Raw genomic sequence first — 26019 nt, 5'->3', positions numbered from 1 at the left:
TTCAGAATATAGGTGCTCCAGGGAAGGGCCTTTATTGGCCAGCCTTAGTCACATAGCTAAGCCGTGGACTTATCACTTGGGGGGGAGGAGTTCTATGATTGGCCAGGCCTGAATCACATGTCCACTCGGGGTGGGGCCCTGTGATTGGCAGCTCACCCAGCATCACATGACTGAGGTAAGAGGAGCACAGCTCTCCAAGGGCTGGAAAGGGAGGTGGACAGAGCCGGGCCCCAGCTGTGCCCCAGCTCCCTCAGACCACAACCCAAGGAGCCCTAGACTGGACATCAGACCCACGAGATCCTGCAGTGCTGGTCAGTGGGTTTTGCACATCCGTTACTTCAAGATATATATATATATATATATATTTAATTTTTATTTATTTTTGGCTGCATTGGGTCTTCACTGCTGCGCGTGGGCTTTCTCTAGTCGCCGTGAGAGGGCGCTACTCTTCTTTGCGGTGCGCGGGCTTCTCATTGCAGTGGCTTCCCTTGTTGCAGAGCATGGGCTCTAGGTGCGCAGGCTCAATAGTTGTGGCGCACAGGCTTAGTTGCTCCACGGCATGTGGGATCTTCCCGGACCAGGCTTCTCCACAGAGCAGAGCCTGAAAGTCACAGAGCCATCCCCACCCAGCACACATGGGAGCGAGATCCCATTTTACAGACAGGAAAACCGAGGCTCTGAGGGCTCTACCCCTCGCCCGAGAAATTCCTCAGCAGTTCACAGCCACGTCTTCTGCTGCTCAGACCAGGCAGTTGCCGGGAATTTGGGCCAGCCTCCTTTTCGCCCAGATGTTGGACCAAGTCCTTTGAATTCCCAGCAGAAGGGAGAGGTCCACAGACATCTCAGAGCTCAGATTAGGACTGTGGACTGTGGCTCTCTAGCCTGCTTTGTGGCGAGCTTGGGAAGTGACCCTGTGGCGTGGCGGCTGGCGAGTGCCTTCAGCCTGGGCAGCAAGACCCTTTTTCATGAGCGTGAACCGCCCTTGGCCCCGACGAAACAGCAGCGGGTTCCAGGCTTGAGGTTGTGCCCACAGGATCCGCTGAGCCCAGCTGGTCAGCCCAGCCAGAGACGCAGTCACCGAAAGCCACACGAGTCCCACCCGAGGGACCTGTGCTGCCCTGTGCAGCTCCCCCCTCCGGCCCCGCCGGGAAGGGCCAGCCCAGTCCTCCCTAGGAGGGCCCAGTTGCCGGGAGGGCCCCATGTCAACGCGGGAGGGCCCAAGACTTGTGGCCCCCGCGTTGACAGGCAGTGGGTACACAGAGAGACGGGTGTGAGTGGAGCGCAGGGCCCCTGGAGCAGGGGCGTCGGGAGTGACTGGATTGAGGCCAGCATACACAGGCCCTGGTGGCCTTTCTCCTGGACTCACAGGAGGGCTGATGGGCGTGGGGCGGGGCGGGGCGAGCTCTGTATTTAGGTCCACGCTCCACTGGAGGACCGCTTCCTCCGTCCACATCGCTCTGCCTGGAACTGTGTCCGGTAACTAGTCGGCCCTTGGCACTGATGGCAACTCCGCTGTTCTGGTGTCTCTGGCTAAAACCCAGAGGTCACCCTTGAGGCCTCATTTTCTCGCATCTCACACCCAAACGCTGGGTCGCCTTATACTGGCTCACCTGCAAAGGGAAGTCCAAGGCCAGCTGCTTCTCTCCACCTGCACTGCCTCTGCCTGGTCCAGGCCGCCGTCTTCTCGCCTGGGCCATGCTGTGGTATCCCCGCTGTGCTGTGTGTCCCCGTGAGCCCGCCCTCACCCTGCGTGCTCTCTCCCAACGTAGCAGGCCGAGGGATGCGTGGAGAACTTGACTTCCGTCCTCTCCTGGGCCTCCCCTCTCAGAAGCCCCCAAGGTCTTTCCATCTATACTGAGGTGAATAGCATCCCCCCGCCAAATTCACATCTGCCTGGACCTGTGAGCGTGACGTCATTTGGAAATAAGGTCTTTGCAGATGTAATCAAGTTTAAATGAGGTCAGACTAAAGTAGCCCTAATCTAATGACCAGGGTCTTTATAAGAAAAGGGGAATTTAGGCACAGACACAGAGGGAAGACACATGTGTGAAGACAGAGGTGCAGGGGGGAGGAATGCGGCCACAGGCCAAGGACACCTGAGGCCACCAGAAGCCAGAAGAGACAAGGCAGGATCCTCCCTGAGAGCCTTCAGGTGGAGCCTGGCCCCGCTGACACCTTGATTCCAGACTTCTGGTCTCCCAAACCGTGAGACAACATACTTCCGTTGTTTGACGCCACCCAGTTTGTGGCCATTTGTTATAACAGCCACAGGAGACTAATGCCGCCTCCTCTATCTGCCGTGTGGAGATTGCAACGCTCATCATCTAGCAAAGCCCCTGAGAAATTCTGCAAGTGAGCACGTGTTCCATTTTCCCGAGCTTATCCCATCATGCAGGCATCCAGCTGCAACTACCCTTTCACCTCCCATGGGACCCACTTTGGGAAACATTGGACTAGAAAATTCCTGACATCTCCTCCAGGCTGAAAGTTCTGTTGCTTTTGGAATTGGAAGCCAAGCCATGAAATACATAGAAAAGTGTATGCGTGATTAGATACTAATTTTAAATATAGTCAAAATGCTCCTGCAATTGTGGGGAAGCAAAACGAGTCCGGGGAAGAACAGCTGCTCTAGTTAAGCAGTCGGATGTGAACGCCACCGACCCCGTAGGAGCTCAGTCTGAGGTCGGTCACTGTGGGAATGAGAACAGTGTAGTGGGTAAGACTGTTTCCTTGGGCTGTGTTCCTAGAAGTGGACTTGCTGGGTCAAAGGTTTTGCATTTTTAAGACATGAGATTCATAGTGCCAAACTGCTCTCCAGAAGGTTGTACAGATTTAAACTTCCACTAACGCAGACCAGCGGTACCCATTCTCCCATCTATGCCAACACTGGCCATTATCCTATTTGACATCTATAAATTGTCCTGTGTGTTTTGACCACAAAGGTAAATAGAGCTTTTATTGAGTTATCTCAGTTTCTACCGAGTCATGCCCAGAGCAGCCTGCCCACCAGCCCATCGCTGCCAGCAGAGGACTCTTGCCAATGACTGGGCAGCGGTGCCCTGAGGTCAGGCCAAATTTTTGGAGGAAACAGCAGACCACACTCAGATTTGGCCCGAAATATTAAACTCTGAAAAAGAGAAGATTCAGTGTCATAGGATCCTTCCCCGGAACAGAGTGGGAGAGAGAAGAGACGTTGGGATTTGGAGTCAGGAACACCCGAGGGTTTGTCCTGACCTGGCCCCTTTCTAGCTCCGTGACCTTGGGCAACTTACGTGAGCGTTTTGCACCTCAGTTTCCTTATCTTTGATGTGGCATAACGACAGCCCCGACCTCTCTGAGTTTGATGGGGATTAAATCATTTCCTCGTTATGAGATGGGCTTTGCGTGTGGAACCCTAATACAAGCTGAGGTTCCAGGTGGCCCCAATCCAGAGAGCATCGCAGAGAGGTGTAGTCCAGCCACCAGAACGGGTTAGGAAGGAATCTGGATTCCCCCTTGCCCTTCTCTCAAACGTCAAGGGGAATCCACTCCTTAGCCCACAGTTGTGTTTCTTAACATCCTGCTTCCTCTGCCCCCTGCGTGTCTTGCGTCCATCCTGCGGCAGCTCCAGGACCCCCGCAGCCCCCCAATCCCCCCGCAAAGGTCAGCTCTCACTTTTGCCCCTTGCCCCCTCCACTTTGCTTTTGTCATGGAAATGAGCTTCCTCTCTCCAGTTGTGCTTGTTTCCTCATGGCCTCCCCTAGGATCTAGATTCTCCACAAGAAAGGGAGGATCCTCCCCTCTGTTTTCTGGCCTCTGTGGGTCCTGTTCCCCTCTACCTATTCCTGCCTCTGCCTACAACGTGGAACCAGTCTGAGAAAGACAGAACTCTCTTCGGGAAGCGGGGTGGGAGGGAGCTTAGTGGGCAAAGACAAAATACTCTTTAACTGATGGGGGCCCGTTCTGTAAACGTATCCGCGTGTGCTGCCGCTGGCTCCCCTGCTTCCGTCACTTCTTCCTTAACTGAAGCTTTGTAACATCTTTGGAGCTTTCCCTGTAGTGAACATGTTCTTTTTTTCCTCTGAGTCTCCCGAAAGAGAGGTGAGGGGGGGCAAGTTCTAACCCGAGTTTTGGGGCCAGACCGGCATGGCGGCCCAGCCTTGGGAGAGGCAGGCGTGGGAGGTTGGGGCTGGTGGGAGGTCGTCTTCAGTGGCTGCCTCTTTCTCTAGCCTCTTCCCCCCATTGTCAGAGGGCCCCGTTGCTTGCACAGCATGTGTTCAAACAGAACCCACCGAGGTCGCCTCTCCCTCCGCCACCATCCTCACCCTCCTGCTGGGGTCCTGAGAGCGCCAGGTGCCGAGCCCCCCCTGAGCCTTGCCCTGAACCTTATCGTGTTCCCTGAGATGCAGAGCGTGCTCTGCTCCTGTGTGTCCTGTCCAGCCCTGACGGGAGGGTGGAGCAAGGTTCGGGGCTGGGGAGAGCTGGAGAGGTGGGGTCAGCCTGGGGTCAGCCCTTCTTAGGAGCTGGGTGGCCTCACGTAGGGTGCTGGGCCTCTACAAGCGTCGCCCTCCTCATCCGCGAAGTGGTCGTGATGATACCTGCCCCCTCACGGCACAGGGCTCGGAGGAAGCCGAACCTGCTAGGCACGCTTAGCTGTGGGCCGCCGTGCATTCCCTCTCTGTGCACCAGGCATCTGCCGGCTGTCCATTCAGCACTCCGTGCCGGGCGTCCCACCAACTCCTGGTGGTACCCGAGGAGTAGTAGCTGCCGGGGTGGTCGCTGACAGTCTCACCCAGTGGGCGTAATTGCTTTGATGAGAGTACGGGGCCTGTGGGCTTAAAGGGGGGCCTAACCCAGCCTGGGGTGACCAGGGAAGGCTCCCTGGAGGAGGTGGTGACTGAGCCAGGCCTTAAACAGTGTGTGAAAAGTAGTCGTTCATTTTTCCATCTGTGTGATTAACAAGCATCTATACCATGTCTACAGAGTAGGAATGCCAAGTCAGGTGTTGGGAAAATGAGGGCACATCAAGTGTTGGCCCTGGGAGATTTGAGGCCAGGAAAGTGGCGAGGATGTCTCAGACCTCCCTTTCCAGGCTGCACGGGGCCAGGGCGTGGCCAGGCTGGGTGAGGGAGTGCTGGCAGGGCTGTCCCCACGTGAGGGTCAGAGCCAAGGGCCCCGCACCCCGTTAGGTATGGGAGAGCCGTGTGGTGGAGTAGCATGCAGCCAACGACCTCCAAGATACATCGTTAAGTGAAAAACAAAGTGCCAGACTTGCAGGATGGGGCCATTATGCTACATACGTGTGCACGTGTGTGTGTGAGCACACGTACGGGACGCCCAGGACACGGACTGGAAGTCTCTCACCCACCTGAGACCCTGCTCCTGGGAGGATGTTTGCTGCTCATCTGAGGAGCCCACGGGGTTGCAGAAAGCCAGCAGGGCCGGGGGGAGAGGGGACAGGCCCAGAGCAGGCTAGCACAGCTGGGGAGAAGGCCCCCCCCAACACGGGGTTGCCGCGTGGCATTGAGGTGGACGCTTGTTATATGCATACAAGCATGTGATGGGGTGTTACTCAGCCGTGACCCGCTCCACCACGCGTGAGCCTCGAAGACGTGCTGAGTGAAGGAAGCCAGGCACAGCGTGTGAGTCCGTCCACAAGCAGTGTCCAGAGCAGGCCAGTCCATAGAGACAGAGTGAATGGTCGCTGGGGGCTGCGGAAGCGGGAGTCAGTGATGTTGGGTCTAGGGTTTTTTGGGGGATGATGGAAATGCTTTGGAACTAAACACAGGTAGTGGTTACACAACACTGTGAGGGTACCAAATGCCACTGAATTGTCTACTTTAAAATGGTCAGTTGTTTTTCTTCTTTTTTTTTAATTGAAGTGTAGTTGGTTTACAGTGTTGTGTTAATTTCTGCTGCACAGCAAAGTGACCCAGTTGTACATATATATTCTTTTCCATATTCTTTTCCATTCTGCTCTATCACAGGATATTGAATACAGTTGCCTGTGCTCCACAGGAGGACCTTGTTGTTTACCCATCCTCTGTGCAAAGACATAGCTGCTCACCCCAAGCTCCCACAGTCCCCTCCCCCTTGGCAACCACAAGTCTGTTCTCTATGTCTGAGAGTCTGTTTGTGCTTCAGAGATGGGTTCACTTGTGTCATATTTTAGATTCCACATATACCTGATATCATATGGTAGTTGTCTTTCTCTTTCTGACTTACCTCACTTAGTATGATAATCTCTAGTTGCATCCATGTTGCTGCAAATGGCATTATTTCATTGTTTTTTCTGGCTGAGTAATATTCCATTGTGTATATGTACCACATCTTCTTTATCCATTCCTCTGTCGATGGACATTTCGGTTGTTTCCACGTCTTGGCTATTGTGAATAGTGCTGCTGTGAACATAGGGGTGCATGCATCTTTTTGAATTACAGTTTTGTCTGGACATATGCCCAGGAGTGGGATTGCTGGATCATATGGTAGCTCTATTTTTAGTTTTTAAGGAACCTCCATATTGTTTTCCATTGTGACTGTACCAGTTTACTTTCCCAGTAACAGTGCAGGAGGGTTCCCTTTTCTCCACACCCTCTCCAGCATTTATTATTTGTAGACTTTTTAATGATGGCCATTCTGACGGGTGTGAGGTGGTACCTCATTGTAGTTTTGATTTGCATTTCTCTAATAATTAGCGATGTTGAGCATCTTTTCATGTGCCTGTTGGCCACCTGTATGTCTTCTTTGCAGAACTGTCTATTTAGGTCTTCTACCCATTTTCAGTTGGGTTGTTTTTTTGTTGTTGAGTTGTATGAGCTGTTTGTATATTTTGGCAAGTAAGCCCTTGTTGGTCACATCATTTGCAAACATTTTCTCCCATTCTATAGGTTCTCTTTTCATTTTGTTTATGGTTTCCTTTGCTGTGCAAAAGCTTGTAAGTTTGTTTAAGTCCCATTTATTTTTGCTTTTACTTCTGTTGCCTTGGGGGACTGACCTAAGAGAACAGTGGTATGATTTATGTCAGAGAATGTCTTGCCTCTATGCTGTTCTAGGAGTTTTATGGTTGTCCTCTCTTACATTTAGGTCTTTAAGCCATTTTGAGTGTATTTTTGTGTGTGGTGTGAGGGTGTGTTCCAGCTTCATTGATTTACGTGCAGCTGTCCCGCTTTTCCAGCACCACTTGCTGAAGAGACTGTCGTTTTCCCATTGTATATTCTTGCCTCCTTTGTCAAAGATTAATTGACCATAGGTGTGTGGGTTTATTTCTGGGCTCTCTGTTCTGTTCCATTGATCCATATGTCTGTTTTTGTGCCAATACCATGCTGTTTTTATTACTGTAGCTTTGTAGTATTATCTGAAGTCTGGGAGCGTTATGCCTTAAAATGGGCAGTTTTATGTTATGTGAATTTTGCCCCCATAAGTTCTTTTAAAAGAATTCAAACGTTGTCCCGATGACTGTGCATGTAAGGACGGCTGCCCCGGGCCCCAGGCTGCTGACCAGGGAAGAATGGGGCCCAGGCAGCCATGAATCTGCATTTCTAGGTGAAACCTCCTGTTTTACAGATGGGAGCAACTGACTGTGGGTATTTGACCCACCCATGGGGGCCGGTTCCAGGTCACGGCCACCAGTCTGTGGCCGCTGCCCAAGAGCATCCACCCTTGGTCCAGAGCGCCTTGGTGGCTGCCCACAGGCCTCGGGCTTTGCTGGGAAACAGGAGGGCAGATGGAAAAGTACCCCCGGTGGGGAGAGTCCCAGACAAACTGAAGGCGCTGGTGGTTTTCAAAGACACGAGCTGCAGCCTCTTAAAATTCCCCAGGCCTCCCTGCCATGGATAAAGTGCTTTCTGGGGAGATTGCAAATGTTTGCTCTGGTGGGACTTTGTTATAAATGGACTTGGTTTTGTTTAGTTGGTTACGGTTTTATTTGGTTAAAAAAACCCAACCCTACAAGATCATCTTAACTGAGGACTCCATGTTAATCCAAAAAAACCAAGAAAGGGCAAACAAGATGGACCAGTAGTCCGACTGCCCGCTGCACGTCGGGTCTGGCTGCAAAGCCCTTCATCGGACCAGCCTGTCATAGTTGCTACCGTTTCTGGAGTGCCTACTGTGTACCAACCGTCCCGGTCAGCCCTGTATGGTTCCTTCTTTCTAACCCTCCCAAAGGCTTCACAAGGCAGGAACTGTTGTTGCATTGTTTTAAAGATGAGCAAACTGAGGCCCAGAGAGGTGAAGGTGCTTGCCCCAGGTCACACAGCTGGAAGGTGGCAAGGATGGACATTGTAGCCTGTCTGGCTCTTTCAATGGTATCTCACAGCCACTTAGGCTGAAAGCCAGACCTGCCCCTAGAGTAACCCTCACGGAGGCCACCTGGTCACCGAGATTTCTGGGGCGATGAGCAGAGCCCTGTGTCTGCCAGCGAGCCTGCAAGGCCACCGGTGAGCAACCGTCCCCTGGTGCCTAGATGGCAAGGTGTCACCCAGGCCGAGGCCAGAGAAAGGCCATGTGCAGACCCCTCTCCCTGGCCACTTAAACCCGCACCCCTGCATCCCATTGGGGTGGCTTTCCACAGCAGATGCAACCCCTGCTCCCACCAAGGACCCCTCCCTAACAATCCATCCAAGACGGAAATGTCTTTGAAATTCCTGATCTTGAGAAGTCCGTTTGCTTTGCTCCTGGGCCTTGGGGGAGATGGTCAGCCCATCTTTGAGAAATCAGCTTCAGATGAGCCCCTGCCCCACCCAGCTGATGACCTTTGTGTCTGTGCACACGTGTTAACCCCTCAGCATCTTCTCTGAGCCTGGTAGGCTGACACGTGAGCTTCACCAGCTCTTCCAACCCCAGTGTTCTCTGATTTTAACCAGCTCCAATTCTGAGTTCACTGCCAAGCCTTTCCCTGCCCCAGGGCCTTTGCACAGTCCTTCCCTCCCCCAGGGGCCCTCCCTGATTCTTCTGTCTCTGTGATACTCTCGCTAATGCTCCCTCTCCCTGCTGCTGTTCTTTTTTTTTTTTTTTTTTTTTGCCTTATGCGGGCCTCTCACTGTTGTGGCGTCTCCCGCTACGGAGCACAGGCTCCGGACACGCAGGCTCAGCAGCCATGGCTCATGGGCCCACCCGCTCCGCGGCATGTGGGATCTTCCCGGACCGGGGCACGAACCCATGTCCCCTGCATCGGCAGGCAGACTCCCAACCACTGTGCCACCAGGGAAGCCCCCTGCTGCTGTTCTTTTATAGCACGAATCACAGCATATAATTATACATTTAATTTCTTATATTTGTGTTTACTGAGGGCAGAGGCCTCGCCAGCACACAGTAGGTGTTCAGTAAATATTTGTGGACCGGCCAGCTGGATGCGCCAATGTTGTAGGAATTTTTCTGTGGCCTGAGCAGTGTGCAGTGCCCATGCATTTGCTATCCCATGGCGCCCTCTGGTGGACATTAGGCAGATGCCAGGCTGAGACTAACCCCTTTCTCCTCTCCTTTCAGCATCGTCCCCAGCCCCGTGCCACCCGGGACCTGGCCACCAAGGTGTGGCCACCATCGGTGACGTGAGTACATGAAGCAGCAGAAGTGGGTCTTCCTGGAGTTCTGTGAGCTGCTTCTGGATGACAAGGTGAGTTTGAAGTCAGCCAGCTTCTCATTATTATCATTAATAATATTGTCATTGTTATTAAATAGCGTTAGTAACGTTCAACATAAAACACTCATTGTGCGCCACCCATGGGTCCCTGAGCAGCCTCTCCCTGTCGTCGCCTGGGTCCCTTCCCTCTCTCCTCTTCCAGGTGGTGATGGAAACCGTGGTGGGCATGTCCCTGTCATTAACCCATCTCCGTCGCCCCTGGATTTGCATTAAAGCTCATGGGGAAAAGGTCAAGCGAGTTTATATCCCGAGCCAGGGAATGTGATGCTGTGGGACACACATCCCAGACACTCAGAAAGCAGAGTCTGAATATCCGAGGAAGCCCACAAGTGCCCGGTTGGGCCTGGCACCTGCACACACGCTGAGCACAACACAGAGCTTCCGGCGCGGGGGCGGGCGCAGCTCCGGGAAATCGACAGCCATTGCTCAAGGCTGAGGGAGGCGCGACTCAGCCTGCAGACAAGGGTGAGGGTCATCTGGCATATACTTTGCGGTTCAAACCCTGAACTGAAAATATTATCGAAAAAACCTCGGTGAAGGTTTTATTGTTCTCGACTCCTCTGTTTATTCAAGAAGTTATTATTTTTTTTACTGTTTTTACTTTAAAAAATAAAAACAGAGAAGGATCTAGGTTAGAAAAAAGTGCTTTTATTCTAGCCAAAACGCCCGTGGGGAATCCCTCCTTTCTCCGTACCTGTGACAACCTGGGCACATCCTGTAACCTTGAAGAAACTCAGTTGTTTTGGTCTATAAAATGGGTACACTGTTACCTGCCTGAAGGTCGTAGGGAAAATGCAATCAGATCATGTATAGGAAGGCATTTTGGAGACCGGAAACGTCAGAACTGCGTCCTGGCGATCATTACTATTCTTTAACCTTGCACTTGGAGTTCTTCTTGGAACTCGAGCAAGTTCTTCCAGCCTGGGGCCGGTGCTGGTTTGTCGGAGGGCTGGTTGCTGCCTGTGAGCCTCAGCTTCCTGGTGCCCACGGGCCTGTCGAGCTTGGCCGTCCCACGCCGGGCACCTGCTCGGGAGAGGATTTCAGGGCTGGTGCGCCTGTGGACTCAGAACACTGTGTCTCGAATGAGCCAGAGCTTGTGTACCCAAAGGACCACGTCCGCTTCAAAGTGGGCCCCGGCCACCTCCGCACTGATTTGATGATGTCTCCGGACCTTAAGACAGGCCTGCCACTTAGGGGAAGTGGCTTCAGAGCTGGGTGAGCCCTTCCTCGGGGTGGCTGGGAAGCAGCCAGGGTCACTGCAGGGCGGCAGGTCAGCGAGGACCGCCCTGCGCTGCCGCAGGTCTCACCAAACTCCAGCAGCAGCCGGGATGCTAGCTCTGCAGGACTGCTACTCTCCCCTGCCATGTGACCCCGCCAAAGGGCCCCCCCCCACTGACCGACGCGTTTCCTGCTTAAATAATCGGCCTTTTCTTGCCTTTTCCTTCGGCCTGTATGAGCCGTGTCACCGTCCAGGCTTGTCTCGTTAAGCCGCAGGCTGTCCTCAGAATGAGGAGGCTCTAAACACCCTTCTAAAGTAGACGGCAAGCGGCTCAGCTCAGTAGCCTGCTTTCTGGGTCATGTACTCAAAAACACTGTTTATTCTACAAACCTATGAGGACTTAAAAATTGAGATTTTCTGAAAGGCTCGTCACCTCAGCAAATCCAAATGCTCTCCTTGCCCTCTGTTCCCCTCCTGTTTCGACTTTATACGGACGTGCCTGTGTGCCCGTGCATGTCATCCTGACACAGGAGTGTAACCGAGGGTGGTCTTCTTCGCTCACACAAGCGAAATACGTTTCAACGTTGCCAAATGGTTAATACTTTGACTGCGCAGCTACCATAGGGTAATTAACGCTTCCCATGTTGGCTGACATCTAGACTTTGCTACTCAAAGTGTGGGCCACGGACCAGCAGCAACAGCACCACCAGGAGTTGGTTAGAAATGCAGAGTCTCAGGCCGCACCCAGGACCTGCTGAATCAGAATCTAAAGTTTACCCGGATGCAGGGAATTTGTGTGTCCATGAAAGTGTCAGTGTGTAAAATGTTGGATGTATTTGGACAACACGGTGATGTCCTCACGAGAAGAAGGCCTTGCAGGGCGTTCACTTCTGTGGGTTCTCGTGTGTGAACGACTCTTGAGAAGAACCTGGGGGCTTTAGGGACCCGAGTGAATGTCAGTGCTTGCTCCCAGCTCTCTCCAGTCAGCCTGCAAAGTCGTGCTTCTCTGGGATGTTCCAGCACTGGAAAAGAAATCACAACCATAGAGCCAAGTGTCTCTGGCCCACCTGGGTGGACAGAGGAGATGACCAAAAAATGGGCCGGATGTTTTTAGGAACGATGGGCTGACGCCACAGGAAGGGAGACGGCATAACGGTGGCAACGCCAAGTTTCATGAGTTGGAATTAAATGACGTCATCGCTGATTCCTGCAGCTGTTTAGTCTTACCCGGAGTTGCTGTGTTGGTGTTACTTGGAAAACGTGTGGTGACCATGTGACCTGCAACCAGGTCACCGTTCCTGCGGCGCCATCTTTAAAGCTCTGGGAGGTCCACGTGGTCTGGAGCAGCTCGTCACCCTTGGTCTGGGGCTGGGTAGGAGCCTTCATTTCTCCCTTCTCGACTCGTTCCACACGATGTCCTCAGGACGACAGTGAGAACGAGGAGATGCAATAAAAGAAGCATAATTAAACCCCAAATGTGTCATTTGGTTTGAACATTGCTTCTTTATCAATTTGAGGTCTCAAGTACCTCCCCCCAAAATTCCTCAAAACAAAGTATGTGCCACTAATGCTTGCGTTGGTGACCCCCAGAGCAGTGATGCCGACCGTTAACTCTCTACCAGACCCACCGCAGCACTCACCTCGGCTGGCGTTTTCAAGTGGTGTGCTGTTTCTTCGTGGTTTAGTCTTGGTAGGTTTCTGATTCTAGGAATTGATCCTCTTCTTCTGGGTTATCCAGTTTGCAGGCCCGTAATTGTTCGTAGTGGTCTCTTGTGACCATTCTTCTTCCTCTGGCATCGGTTATAATGTCTAGTTTTTCATCTCTAGTCTTATTAAGTCTGCACAGACCTATAACTAATACAGAGATTGAGTCAGTGATCAAAAATCTCCCAACAAAGTCAAGTCCAGGAATAGATGGCTTCACTGGTAAAGTCCACCAAACATTTAAGGAAGAATTAATGCCATTCCTTCTCAAACTCTTTCAAAAAACTGAAAAGGTGGAAACACTTCCAAAGTGATTTTATGAGGCCAGCATTACCCTGATACCAAAGCCAACGACACCACAAGAAAAAACTACAGGCCAATATCCCTGATGAACATGGATGCAAAAATCCTCCATAAAACACCAACGAACTGAATGCAACAGCACATTAAAAGAATCGTATGCCATGACCAAGTGGGATTTAGCTTTGGAATGCAAGGATGTTTCAACAAACAAAAATCAATTAATGTGATACACCATGTTAACCGAATAAAAGATAAAAGATATGATCGCCTCTATAGAAGCAAAAAAAAAAAAAGCATTTGACAAAATTCAACCCCCTTTCATGATAAAAACTCTCAACAAGCTAGGAATAGAAGGCAAGTAACTCAACATAATAAAGGCTATATATAAAAAGCCCACAATTAATATCATACTCAATAGTGAAAAACTGAAATCTTTTCCTCTAAACCAGAAACAAGGCAAGGATGCCCGCTCACACCTCTTCTATTTAACATAGTACTGGAAGTCCCAGCCAGAGCAGGTAGGCAAGAAAAAGAAGTAAAAGGCATTCAGGTTGGAAAGGAAGAAATAAAACTGTCCCTGTTGGCAGACAACATAATGTTGCAAACTCTAAAGATGCCACCAAAAAACTGCTAAAACTAATAAATTCAGTAAAGTTGCAGAATACAAAATCAGCATGCAAAAATCAGCTGCATTTCTATACCCTAACCACAAACTGCCTGAAGGAAATTAGGAAAACAATCCTGTTTACAATGGCACCAAAAAGAATAAAATACTTAGGAATAAACTTAACTAAGGAGGAAAAAAAAAAAAAAAAACTTAACTAAGGAGGTAAAAGACTTGTATACTGAAAACTACAGAACGCTGATCAAAGAAATTAAAGAAACAAACAAATGGAAAGACATCCATGTTTCTGGACTGGAAGACTTAATATTGTGAAAATGTCCATACTACCCAAATATATCTACAGATTCAGCACAATCCCTATCAAAATCCCAACAGTATTTTTTACAGAAATAGAGAAAACTCTAAAATTCATATGGAACCACAGAAGATCACAAAGAGCCAAATCACTCTTGAGAAAGAACAAAGCTAGAGGCCTCACACTTTCTAGATTCAAAATATATCACAAAGCTGTTGTAATCAAAACTGTATGGTACTGGCATGAAGACAAACATATAGACCAATGGAACAGAATACAGAGCCCAGAAATAAAACCACGTGTGTACGGTCAACTGGTCTTCAACAAGGGTGCCAATGTTACACGATGGGGAAAGGACAGTCTCTTCAGCAAGTGATTTTTAGAAAACTGGACGTCCACACATCTTACACCACAGAGACTGGACCCTTACCTTACACCGCACATAAAACACATCAACTCCAAGTGGGTCAGACTTAAGAGGCCTGAAACTCATAGCATAGCACACAGGGGTTGAAAACAGTGTCCATACAACCTGTGCATGGATGTTTATGGCAGCTTTACCCATCATTGCCAAAACTTGGAAACAAGCACGATGCCCTTAGGTGGACGAATGGATACACTGTGGCACAGCCAGAGAGCGGAATACTATTCAGCACTAAAGAGAAATGCCCTGTCAAGCCGTGAAAAGACACGGAGGAACCGTAAAGGCATATTACCGTGTGAAAGCAGCCAATCTGAAAGGCTACTTTATGGTTCCAACTCTATGAGATTGTGGAAGAAGGCACAACTATGAAGACAGTAAAAAGATCAGTGGTTGCCAGTGTGGGCAAGGGAGTGGAGGGGTAGGTAGGCAGAGCACAGAATATTTCTAGGGCACTGAAAATACTCGGAGTGCTGCCATAATGGAGGATACACAGCATCAGACGCTTGTCCAAACCCATGGAATGTACACCACCAAGAGTGAGCCTAATGTAACTGTGGACTCTGGGTGGTGATGACGTGTCAGTGTAGGTTCATCAGCTCATCAGTGACAAGTGCACCATCTGGCGGAGACGCTGACAGCGCGGGGAGGCTGTGCGTGTGTGGGGACAGCGGGTATGTGGGAACTCTCTCTACCTTCCTCTCAACTATACTGTGCACCTTAAACTGCTCTTAAAAAAGCAGTCTTTTATAAAACTCTTGGAAATTAAAACTATCACAGCCTGAATAAAATATCCAATAGAAGAGATAGAAGACAAAGTTAGGTATATTTTCCAGAAAACAGAGGAGACAATGAGAGGAAATCAGAGTAGAGTCTAGGCAGCCCAATGCGTAAAAGTCAGAAAAATAAGAAACTGGAGAGGGTGAAACTCCCAAAGACAGAACACGGCAGTCTTTTTTTTTTTTTTTTTAACTTTATTTATTATTGGCTGTTGGGTCTTCGTTGCTGCGCGCGGGCTTTCTCTAGTTGCGGCGAGCAGGGGCTACTTTTCTTTGCGGTGCGCGGACTTCTCATTGTGATGGCTTCTCTTGTTGTGGAGCACAGGCTCTAGGCACGCGGGCTCAGTAGCTGTGGCTCGCGGGCTCTAGAGCTCAGACTCAGTAGTTGTGGTGCACGGGCTTAGTTGCTCTGCAGCATGTGGGATCTTCTCGGACCAGGGCTCGAACCTGTGTCCCCTGCATTGGCAGGCGGATTCTGAACCACTGCACCACCAGGGAAGCCCCTGGAACACAGCACTTTTGTCAGAACCGAGGAGCACGTGTCTAAGGTGGAAAGGGTCCACCAAGCATTGGCATCAAGGCAGAGGACTGTTGACTTTGAGGAACCAAGGACTAAAAAGAAGATAGTGAAGGCTTCCTGAGTTAAAAAAAAAAAAAAAAAAAAGGTCGTCTGAGACAGGAACCGGAAGTTCCCAGACCCTCTCGGCGGCAAAACTGGGAGGCCGCAGTGGGGTCTCCAAAGTGCACAGAGACCCCGTAATTTCCACGCCTGCCATCAGTCCTGGGGCAGAGCCATTCCTTCCGTAAAGAGCAGCACCCGGCTCGGGGAGCGCTCGCTGACCCAGCCGCACACCTGCAGTTGGCCGTAACTTCCCTGTGTCCTGTGCGGGGAGCGATCCGGTTTCATACTGGATCCTCAGGCAACACTGTGGGCAGCTGGCCTGTCACTGAAGGCTCCAGAATGCTACTTTGGGATCAACAAGGATTTTATGGGCACCCCGCCCACCGTTCCCGGGCTCTTCCCAGGCCGTCTCCCCGTCAGGATACTTCTCTCTGCTTAAGCTGCGAAACCCAAATCTAACGGAAGACGGGATTCAGCCACCTTCCTAGTTGGGTCATCTTTTCATTTTCCATTTTAATGCAGACGTCATCTGAGATGAGCCTATAAAACATTCCAACAGGAAGAACACAGAACCGCGGCACAATTCTGCAGAGCCACAGACACAAGCCTGAGGGCGGCTGCCGGCGCAGCGGCGTGCTCGGGGACGCGTCTGCAAGGCCGGCCAGTGCCTCCCTACGTGGCGGCCACCCTCGCCTCGCCTCGCCTCTCTGGGTCCCTCCCTTGACTGCAAGTACTAGACACACTGTTGAATGAAGTTGTGGGCACCTGAGATGCTGGATGGAAGAGCGTGATCTTTACAATTTTTATTTCCAAGAGCACTAAAAAAATGAAGGGATGTTTAGGACAAAGCTAAGTGAGATCAGTTGCGTCGACTGGAAGTAAAATGTTAAATGTGGAGACGGCGACCTTTGGGAGAGCGGCTCACTTGTCCCCGGCGAGGATGGGGCTCTGGAAGCAGCAGGGGGGACCGCAGCGGCCCGGGTGCCGGTGTCAGAGCCGAGCACGGAAACACGCCAACGACCCACCAAGAACCGCGCCACTGAACAAAGGGCTGGAGAATGTCAACTGGTGGCTTTATTTCTTAAAAAAGTTACATTGAAAGAAGAGGTTGAAAAGTCAAGTATACTTGATTTGCACGTATTTGCCAAGTCTCACAGGATTCAACCACTTTGATAATTGTTTTTATTGATAACCAGGATATACATATGAAAAGCCTCACATTGAAGCCCAATACACACGTCCAACCCAGACGACAGATGCTGCAGAACAGTCTCGGGAAACCCATCAGTCTCCTGTTCTGTTAGTCCTCCGGCTGCGACTCGGCGCCCCCCGTCACAGCCCACGTCCTGCAGTGACTGAGTCCATTTCACACCCGTCCCACAGCTCGCTTACTCAGCTAGACTGTTGTCCAATAGGCCCTTTGTGGTTCTGCGCCAGCAGTGGTAGAAACCCTGATCAGGACAGGGGACGGGTTAATGCAAACGAAAGCAAAACAGCTCACAGATGAGCAGAGAGGCGTGGAGACCAGGAGGGAGACGCCCACTCTTCTCAGCGTGGGACGTGGGCTCAGGGGACACCACCCCCCCCAAGACCTTGTCAGAGATGGCTTCCTCCTCAGTCCCGCGAAACACCGACAAACCAGGCAAGTTTAAGGCGAGTCCCCAGGGAGGGGAGCTGTTTGCTTTCTGGCATAATTTTAAGCTCTGCACCAAGGGTCCTATTTTATCGCTTGTGACGTGGGTAAAGAAACAAAATGATGCCCCAAAAAGGTAAAAACTGAAAAATCAGACAAGCTGTCGCCATCCTGAATAGTCTGCAAGCGAGGCCCACGGGGCCCAGGGGCTCCTGCCTCGCGGCCCCCTCACCTCGTCGGGGCCGCGTGCGCCCCCTGCAGGCCATCTGCGCGAGCATCAGGCTGCAGGTGCCAGGCCGCCACAGACGCTGCTCTCCTCTCACGGAGGGGCCGTTTACACGCTGCTCATTTGGCCAGAACCAGACAGGTCAGTGCCAAAGCCCTCTCACGCACTCAAGATTTTTGTAAAAAAAATTAAAACAGGAGGGCAACAGAAGACCACACAGGAATGACTGTTCTTTGGATTGAGATATTCTCCAATATGCAATACATTCATAGTAAACCCCACGGGAGGGGGGACCCCGCGCAGCTCTCCCCTCTTCCCTGAAACGTCGGTTTCTAAAAAATAGCTTGTCTGTGGCACACGCCCATAACGTGTTATGTTGCCTGAACAACACGGCCCACTTTAAAACACACGTGCACGCACACACACAGACACACGTGGACTTGCCCACAGGGTCAGGGCCCACCAGCCCCGGGCGGGGAGCGAACCTGCAGCCCTGATGCTCCGTGCAGCGCCTGCGGCTCCTGCATCCAGGCCCCTCCTGGACCGAGGCGGACCCTCGGGAATCACGGGGCCAGCGGGAGCTCCCCGAAGCCACCAGCCGCAGAATTCCTGGTCACTGGCTTGGCTCGTTTTCTTCATGAGTGAGAAAAGCAGCTCAGCCCACAGGATTTTAACCCGTGTAACAACCCACGAAACTTCTTAGAAAATGCCAAGTACGTTAACAGAACTCCTAACTGTGCAGGAAGATAATGACATTCGGCTTCTCCGCGCGGCCACGTCCCTTTGTTACTGGACGGTGACACGGATCAGAGCGCCACCCAGTTAGTGTGGGAACTCCGCCATCTGTGACCGGAAACGTATAAACTCTGCTTGCTGCAAGCAACTGCTCTCCACTTGCCCTACTGGCCACAGATGAGCTGCTGATACCCTCTCCGACCCCAAATAGATAAAGTCCGTGAACAAGTCCCAGCACGATGAGAGCCTCACACTGAGAACTCGGGGCCCCCTTTCCTAGGTCTCGTCTGCAGTCGCCTGAATCGGAAACCGACGAAGGGGTTCATCCAGAGCAGCGAGGGGGGGCCCCCAAAGACGGACTTCATCCCTTCCCACCGCAGCCTCCGCTCCCACGTCGGCTTCTCACTCTTTAGCCTCTCAATCTCCTGCGGGAGAAAGAAAAGCAAGTGGGCGGCAGCGCCAGGAAAACCCGCAGCAGGTACGGGTCAGGCGAGCGGTGACAACAGGGGAAGCACCACCAGACTCACACGTCCCTCCCTCCGCACGTGGGAACGAGGCGTCGGGGTCAGCAGCGGGGGCTCTCCTGGCACCAGCCCCGCGGCCCCCGAGCACAGCCAGGCTGCAGCCACCAGCGGGGTGGACAGCCTAGGCAGCCTCAGAGGCAAAGGGGGAGCCAGCCCTCCAGGCCAGGATTGTCTTTTTTTCCACATACTATATTATTACAAATGCTGATGAAGCGCCTGCTCTGGGCCTTCAGTTCAAAGACATGAAGGCGACCAGCTCCCTGCAGCTGCCAGGGGGCGGGGCCTCCTAGAAACGGAATGTACCGGCTCTCCCCGCCTGGCTCTGTTGACTCTCACATCACAGGTACGCTGGAAACCCGAGCTGCTCGCAGCGAGGGGGGCGCGTGCAGTGATGCTGTCGCGGCCCCTCGGGGCTGCCCCGTCCACCTCCCGGGTAACGCGCGGGCCCCGCTGTCCACAGCAGTGCTGCCCGCCGACTCGTGCCCGCACGAAGGCCGCAGCAGACACAGCAGACGAGGAGCGTACCGTTTCATCATTGCATATGGAGTGGATCTGGGTGCCGAACATCACTGCGGTGAAAGTGAAAAACAGCAGACCCTCAAGGCACAGGAAGATCAGCAGGATCACAGTGACTGGAGGTGAGAAACCACTGCATTCTGTGAACGAGAAGAGCTGGCTGTGGCCGGACATCGGAGCGCGGCGAGTGGCCCCGGCTCTGTGCCGCCCTCAGGCCGGCGTACACGGAGGAAGGAGCTCGTTTCGTAAACAGGCACACCCGCTGTCCACCAGGGGCGGGAGGCAGCCCTGCCAGGCAAGAACCCACACCACCACTTCCTGGTCGGCAGATGCGGAAGGTTCTGTATTACCCCGCTTTCTACTGAGACTGTATTCGTGTACAGCACTGCGTACTAAGATACAGCAAAAGCCAGAAAAGATGAGAGTCGCGTGTGCCTACACCTGTGAGCAGGCCGCACACCCAAGGCCAGGGCCGCCCAGCTCGCGCCTGCCTGGCTACACTCGCGGGGCGACTCGTACTCAGCCATGCACGCTCGACCAGCCAGAGCACACACAGGCCTGCTGGGAACAATACGCATTCTCACCCAGTCTCAAAAATCTGCAAGGTGCAGAAACTATTAGCTGACTAAGGAAGACCAAGTGTATGTACATGGCTTCATTATAGCAAAATGGCAGTGTGAGAACTGTCCCCATACTCTTTTCTTAAAAAGCTCATTTAACTCCTAAAATAACCAAGACGATTTCCTTCGAAACTGGAGGATCCCTTCTTCCTCTGCCTCCCCTCTCCCCCCACAGCGTGCACGTGCAGGGGGGCCTGCACCTGCACTTACCAGTCCACTGCCCTCGGACACAGGCGACGAACTGCAGCCCGCAGAGCACGAGCGCGTGCACGGACGCCAGCGCGATGTACATCTGCGGGGAGACACCCATTAGCCCATGCGAGGACGAAAGGCCGCTGAACCGTACGTTTCCTCCTGATCTCATGGGTCAGTGAAAATGAGTGAGGGAAGGAGTAACAGCAGCAGTTGACATCCGCCTCGCCAGGACCACACTGGACCAAGCACAGAAATCCACATGGGGAAATACGTTCTACCACTTCAGCAAGAGCCTATTAACAACTGGGGTTCAAGGTATCTGGGAGAGAATTAAATCACAGTAAAACACCCAGAATAACACAAGCAACGTACACTCATCTGGTGGACTACTTCCTACCAGTGACAGCACAGGTATAATTTGAGTCCCAGAGAAGAGGCTGCAGGGCTGACGTCAGAATAAACTTACTCGCTCCAGGTAAGATTCCAGATAAAGAACTTAGTACAAGTCACTCACTCCATGAGTATCTTTACTCACAGTGAAGAGCACGAAAAATCTCTGATTCTTTTCTCCGACACAGTTGTTCACCCAGGGGCAGTGATGATCCATTTTCCGAATACATCTTTTGCAAATACTGAAAAGGAGCAGTTAGATTTTCACTATTCCACGCTCGGAGGAAACACCGCCCAATGAAGACAGTACTGGGAAGAAGCCACCCAGGGGGCCTCCTGCCCTGTGGAAGGGGTCGCTGCAGGGGCTGGGGCTCAGGCTGCACCTGCAAAGGGTTCCATCCAGTGGTGGGTGTTCACACTGCCTGGGGAAGGGGTCCCAGCAGCACTGGGTTCTCTGGCTGCACCGGGGAAGGGCTCCCTCCAGTGGTGGGCACTTGGACTGCACTATGAAGGGTGTCTGCAGATTGGGCACTCAACATGCCCTGGGGAAGCCGTGCCTGCAGTAGTGGGGGGCTCAGCCCCAAGTAAGGGGTTACAGCAGTGGTGAGTCTATGGCTGCTGGGGAAGCGGTCCCTCCAGTGGTGGGTACTCAGGCTTCCCTGGGGCAGGGATTCCAGCAGTGCTCGGTACTCTGGCTGCCCTGAGGAGAGGGTCCCTCAGTGGTGGGTGCTCGGGTTGCCTAAGGAAAGGGGTCCCCGTAAGGGTGGGTGTGGGTGAACAGACTGCCCTGGGGAAGAAATCCTTCAGCGTGGGCTCTGGCTGTGCCGGGGAAGGGGCCCCAGCACTGGTGGATGCACTGGCTGCCGCAGATAATGGGTCCCTGCAGTGCTGGGTGCTCTGGTTGCCCTGGCAAAGGTGTCCCTTCAGTAATGGGTGCTCGGGTCACCCTGGGGAAGGGGTCCCTGCAGTGATGGGCACTCGGGTTCCCCTGGGGGAGGGCCGCCATACCTGCAGTGGTGGGCACGCTCGGGCTTGATACAGCAGCACTTGGGGCATTTGTAGATCACTTCTCCAGGCTTCAGCTGCAAACTCTCCATGTATTCCTTAGTAGCATTCCCTTTGGGTACTGCCCCCTATGGTTTAATAACAGTGTATTTTAGCTGGGCGGAAGGAAACATCAGTGAATTTAGGAATTAGTCTTGGGTGTTATGTACCATGATATAATTTATCATGCTGTAGTTGCCACTTACATTAATATGAAAAATAACTATTACTCAGGCAGGACCAGAAGTTTTATTTTTCATGAAAAATAACATGCTTTAAAATGAATTCAAAATATAGAGTGCGTCATCTTTCATAAGGTGAGTCACCTGGGTTTTTCAAACTTCATGCAGGACGTGCCAGAGGTGAGGTGTGTTTGGAAGCCACTCCAGCCCCAGGGCAGCTGGCGTCCCCAGGGTGCGCACACTTCCTGACACACAGGTTTCCTATCAGCGGCAGCAGGGAGTGCTGAACAAAGCAATCTCAAAAAGGACTTTATCTTGTGTGTTTGAAGTTGCCAACCTAATTAGGAGCCGTCACACACGAGCCCCAAGCACCCCCCTCCCCCAGGCGTCCGGGCCCAGGGGCAGGAACAGCGGGGCTGTAAGAGTGTGTCTGCAGGAGCCCTGAGCGCTAGGGGAGCTTGAGAGGGACCAAGAATCTGGAAATGGGAGCAAGAGCCGGACAGCCCCGCACACGGGAGGGCAGCGGGCCCGAGTAGGCTGCAGAGGGGGAGGAATTGTTCTCTGGGCAGTGGAGACAGGCAGTGGAAATCACGTTTGGAAGATCATTCTGGGCACCATGGCCTGTGGACAAGGCCAGGACCCCGTTTCTGTGCCCCATGGAGCCTGTCCTTCACACAGAAATGCACGTTTCTGGAGAAGGAGCCCCACTGGGAGGGAGGAGTAGAGCAGGGGCGCAGTGACAGGAGGGCACGGGGAGACGGGGGCACAGTGACAGGAGGGCACGGGGAGACGGGGGCGCAGTGACAGGAGGGCACGGGGAGACGGGCGCAGTGACAGGAGGGCACGGGGAGACGGGGGCGCAGTGACAGGAGGGCACGGGGAGACGGCAGGCACACCACTGGCAGCAGGAGCTGCGCTGGAGCTCTTGAAAGCCCACTGTCTGGCTGCCCGAGCCAACCTCTGCAGGGCCAGGGCCGACACCCACATCTGCAAAACCCAGCAGGCACGTGTGGAGACCCAGGACCACTGGCTCCAAGGCCCCTGGGGAGCTGGAGAGGCGGCCCTGTCACCAGCAGGAGTGAGGTCCCACAACGTGCCCCGGGTTCAGGGGGCAGTACAGGAAGGGCTGCAGGCAAAATGGGAAGGTTCACTGCCCGACCCTCCCCTGCAGCTGACTGCCCTCCAGATGGGCACCGGTCAGTCCCCCATCCTAACACAGGGAAGCTGCTGTGGTCAAGATCCTGGCCTTAACATGCCACCTGTCTCCTTAATCTACAGTGTAAAAAAAGTTCAGGGTTTAAAGGTTCATTTTTGAGAATTCACATCAGAAGGTCAGGTCCAGCATTTTACTCAATTTTCCCAACACCCTCTGGAGTCTTTCTGGTCCCTCAACCAAGCCAGGACCCCAGCCCGCCCCACGCCTACCGCCGGCCCCGTGACACTGTTCTGACTTCAGGAGCTCCCACCTTGTACAGCCGCTCCTGGCGACAGCTCGGGTCACACGTTTCATAAGACGATGGAATGGAGCAGGTTTAGCCACACACACGCTGCTTCCACAGTAAAACACGTGACCTGACACTTCTGTGGAGCACGGCACCCCACGCTGCCCGCTGGTTGGAGAGCGCTCCTGCGATGCTCACGGAGGACAGGTGTGCATCTCGAGGGGGCGACACGTCAGATAACACGTAACAACCAGCCCACGTGGAGATGAAGGCATCTTCTGGTCCTTCTTGCGGCTCAGAGCCCTGGGCAGGCAGCCCGTCTCCCACAGTGCCTCTCGATGACTCACCCAGGTCCCCGTGGCTGGCGATCTACACTTCGATTCCCTAGTCCGATGTGCTCTCGCAGGCCAGACGCGGAGCAGAAGGGCGGGCCCGGGTCCGCTCAGCACCGGGTCTCACCAGGTCACACCAGAGGAGCGCCCGCTTCCTCGGCACCAGCGGGCCCCTCTTCGCTCCATCAAAGAAACCTTCCGAACAGGTGAGGCACGTTCCTCAAGCTCGCGTTCGCCTTTGAACCATTTTCAGGGCATGTTTTTTCTAAGACGCATCTTGCGTGTTTCATCTGTGTCTCGCCAGGACTGTGCTCCCTGCCATAGCCACGCCTCCTACCCCAGCACGGCCCAGACGGCTCCCCTGTGGCACAGCGTCCTCTTGACAGCTTTTCCATTCGCTGCTGCTGCTGGCGCCCGACGTCTCACACCTGCACCCACCCACCTCTGATCCGCCCTGGAGAAGGAAACCAGGTGCCCACTCTTAGGAAGAGTGCTCCCAACCACGGCATACATATATCCAGGGAAGTTATGATTTGCAAAGCACATTTCCCCCCCATATCTTTCCATCTTGATGCCCTGGTTCCCTCCCTGTCACGCATCCTGGATCCCCAGGACCTGACCTAGGGGCATGGGAGTGTGGCGCTTCCCCTAGGTCTACCTGCTAATCCATGGGCAGCACAGGGGACGAGGAGCACGTTAAACCACGTACAGGGATATAAGCTGAAAACCCCAGAGCGGAAGGAGAAAAATGAGACACGTCAACCAGTCACAAAGGATAGATCTTATTTGGATCCTGATTCAAACAAAAGAATATAAAAGGACTGAGACGACTGAGGAGATGTGGACTCTCACTGGACACAGTAAGGAATTCTTCAACCGCTCCACATGAGCCACTGACGTTGTAGCCATGCTTTTATAAAGAAGAGCCCTTCTGGGACTTCCCTGGTGGCTCAGTGGTTAAGAATCCGCCTGCCGATGCAGGGGTTGAGCCCTGGACGGGAAGATCCCACATGCCGCGGAGCAACTGAGCCCGCGCGCCACAGCTACTAAAGCCCGCATGCCACAGCTACTGAGCCCACGTGCCACAACTACTGAAGCCCGCGCACCTAGAGCCCATGCTCTGCAACAAGAGAAGCCACCGCCATGAGAAGCCCGTGCACTGCAACGAAGAGTAGCCCCCGCTCGCCGCAACTAGAGGAAGCTCGCGTGCAGCAACGAAGATGCAACGCAGCCAAGAATAAAAAATAAATTTATATTAAAAAAAAAAAAGAAGAGCCCTTTTTAAAGATACACACAGTTATTTACAAATAAAGTTTTATAATGTCTGAGATGTACTTCCAAATATTCTGGGGAGGGAAAGGGAGTAGGCGAGGATGTCGCTGACACGAGACTGACCACGAGGTGATAAGCAAGGTTCGTGACCCTCTTCTCTCCACCTCTGTGTATAATGAAATGTCTGTGAGAAGTTAACGAAGAAGCAAGGGCTTTGGCAACGGATAACTGCTCAAACCCCAGCTTTGCCTCTTGCCAGCTGTGGGTCTCACCTTCTAATGTGACGTACGCCCACCTCCGCGAGGTGCTGGTGGGCTAATGAACGCCCAAAGGCGCCTTAGTGGGCCCTCGGCACACATCTGCTGCTAAGGCTGATGCTTGTAGAACAAGGCTGGGGACAGAGGAGAGCAGGCTCTGGGCGCGGGGCAGCGGGTGGCCTTGCACAGTCTCATGCTTCTGACCCTGAGACTCGCCTCCAGAGGTGAGCTTGCCGCCTTGGGATCGATCAGCTCCCTGGTCCATCACATGTCAGAGACCCCAACTTCCTTTCTGCTCCCCCCTCAAAGTACCAATAACTTCTCAAGAAACCACCCAGGCCAGAGCCAATCCTAGCAAAGACTGACTGTTCCTAATGGCTTAGTAAAAGGACGTCCGGCAGAGAACTGGCCTCACCCGGGTGGCGTGACGGCTCTCGTTCAGCCCAGACTGGACCCCGTGTTGAAGGTGATCCTCAGGGAGGAGAAAGCAGCTGCCCCGAGGAGAGGACGGAGCAGACACCCGACCCCGCCGGCCACGCAGTCTCCCCCACACGGTGCGTCTGGAAGCCAGCGCTCCCAATTCCCTCTGGTGAGGGGCCACCGTCTTCACTAGGCGGCAGAGGGCCAGATGCCAGGAAGGACAGGGGTGCCTGGGGGCTCAGTCGGCCTCTCCCCTGCCTCCTTCCCGAGAGCTTCCCCACCCCAGTCCCAGTGCCTGCCCGCGGCCAGACGCACCCCTGCCCTGGGCTCCTGACACCCCGCGGGGTGCCCTTGGTTCTATTCACCGACTCCCGGTGGTTTCTGTAACTTGCCACTGGAGTCCTGACGTGTGGCATGGCGGAAGCAGTGACAGCCAGATGTCAAGACGGAGGACGTGAACGGACCGTCCTCCAAAGACCTACAAACGGCCGAGAAGCCCAGCATCGTTAGTCATCAGGGAAATGCAAATCAAAACACAATGGGGTACCACCTCACAGCCGTCAGGATGGCTCTCATCAAACACATGAACATCACCTGAGGAGGTGGAGAAGCAGGAACCCATACACTGCTGGGGGGACTCTAAC

General features: G+C 53.1%; 1 protein-coding gene and 1 long non-coding RNA gene across 9 annotated transcripts in view; one reads left to right on the top strand and one right to left on the bottom strand.

The window, feature by feature from the left end:
* Positions 1-26019, top strand: part of LOC117196704 (uncharacterized) — a 62252-nt gene that overhangs the window by 8418 nt on the left and 27815 nt on the right. Inside the window, exon 3 of the long non-coding RNA XR_007474540.1 lies at positions 9466-9592. This is a non-coding gene — a long non-coding RNA (uncharacterized LOC117196704). The remainder of the gene's footprint in view (positions 1-9465; positions 9593-26019) is intronic.
* Positions 16640-26019, bottom strand: part of ZDHHC7 (zinc finger DHHC-type palmitoyltransferase 7) — a 30481-nt gene continuing 21101 nt past the window's right edge. For all 8 annotated transcript variants that reach the window (XM_033406348.2, XM_049704088.1, XM_049704087.1 and 5 more), the window contains 5 exons: positions 21435-21559; positions 20572-20668; positions 20052-20133; positions 19231-19361; positions 16640-18606 (listed from right to left, as the gene is read on the bottom strand). In XM_033406348.2, the coding sequence (XP_033262239.1) occupies positions 18430-18606; positions 19231-19361; positions 20052-20133; positions 20572-20668; positions 21435-21559 (612 nt within the window). In that variant the 3' untranslated portion in view covers positions 16640-18429. The remainder of the gene's footprint in view (positions 18607-19230; positions 19362-20051; positions 20134-20571; positions 20669-21434; positions 21560-26019) is intronic.

This window comes from Orcinus orca, chromosome 20 (assembly GCF_937001465.1).
Source record: "Orcinus orca chromosome 20, mOrcOrc1.1, whole genome shotgun sequence".
Lineage (NCBI taxonomy): Eukaryota > Metazoa > Chordata > Mammalia > Artiodactyla > Delphinidae > Orcinus > Orcinus orca.
The sequence above is the reverse complement of the archived record's forward strand: the minus strand, read 5'-3'. Positions and strand labels throughout refer to the sequence as shown.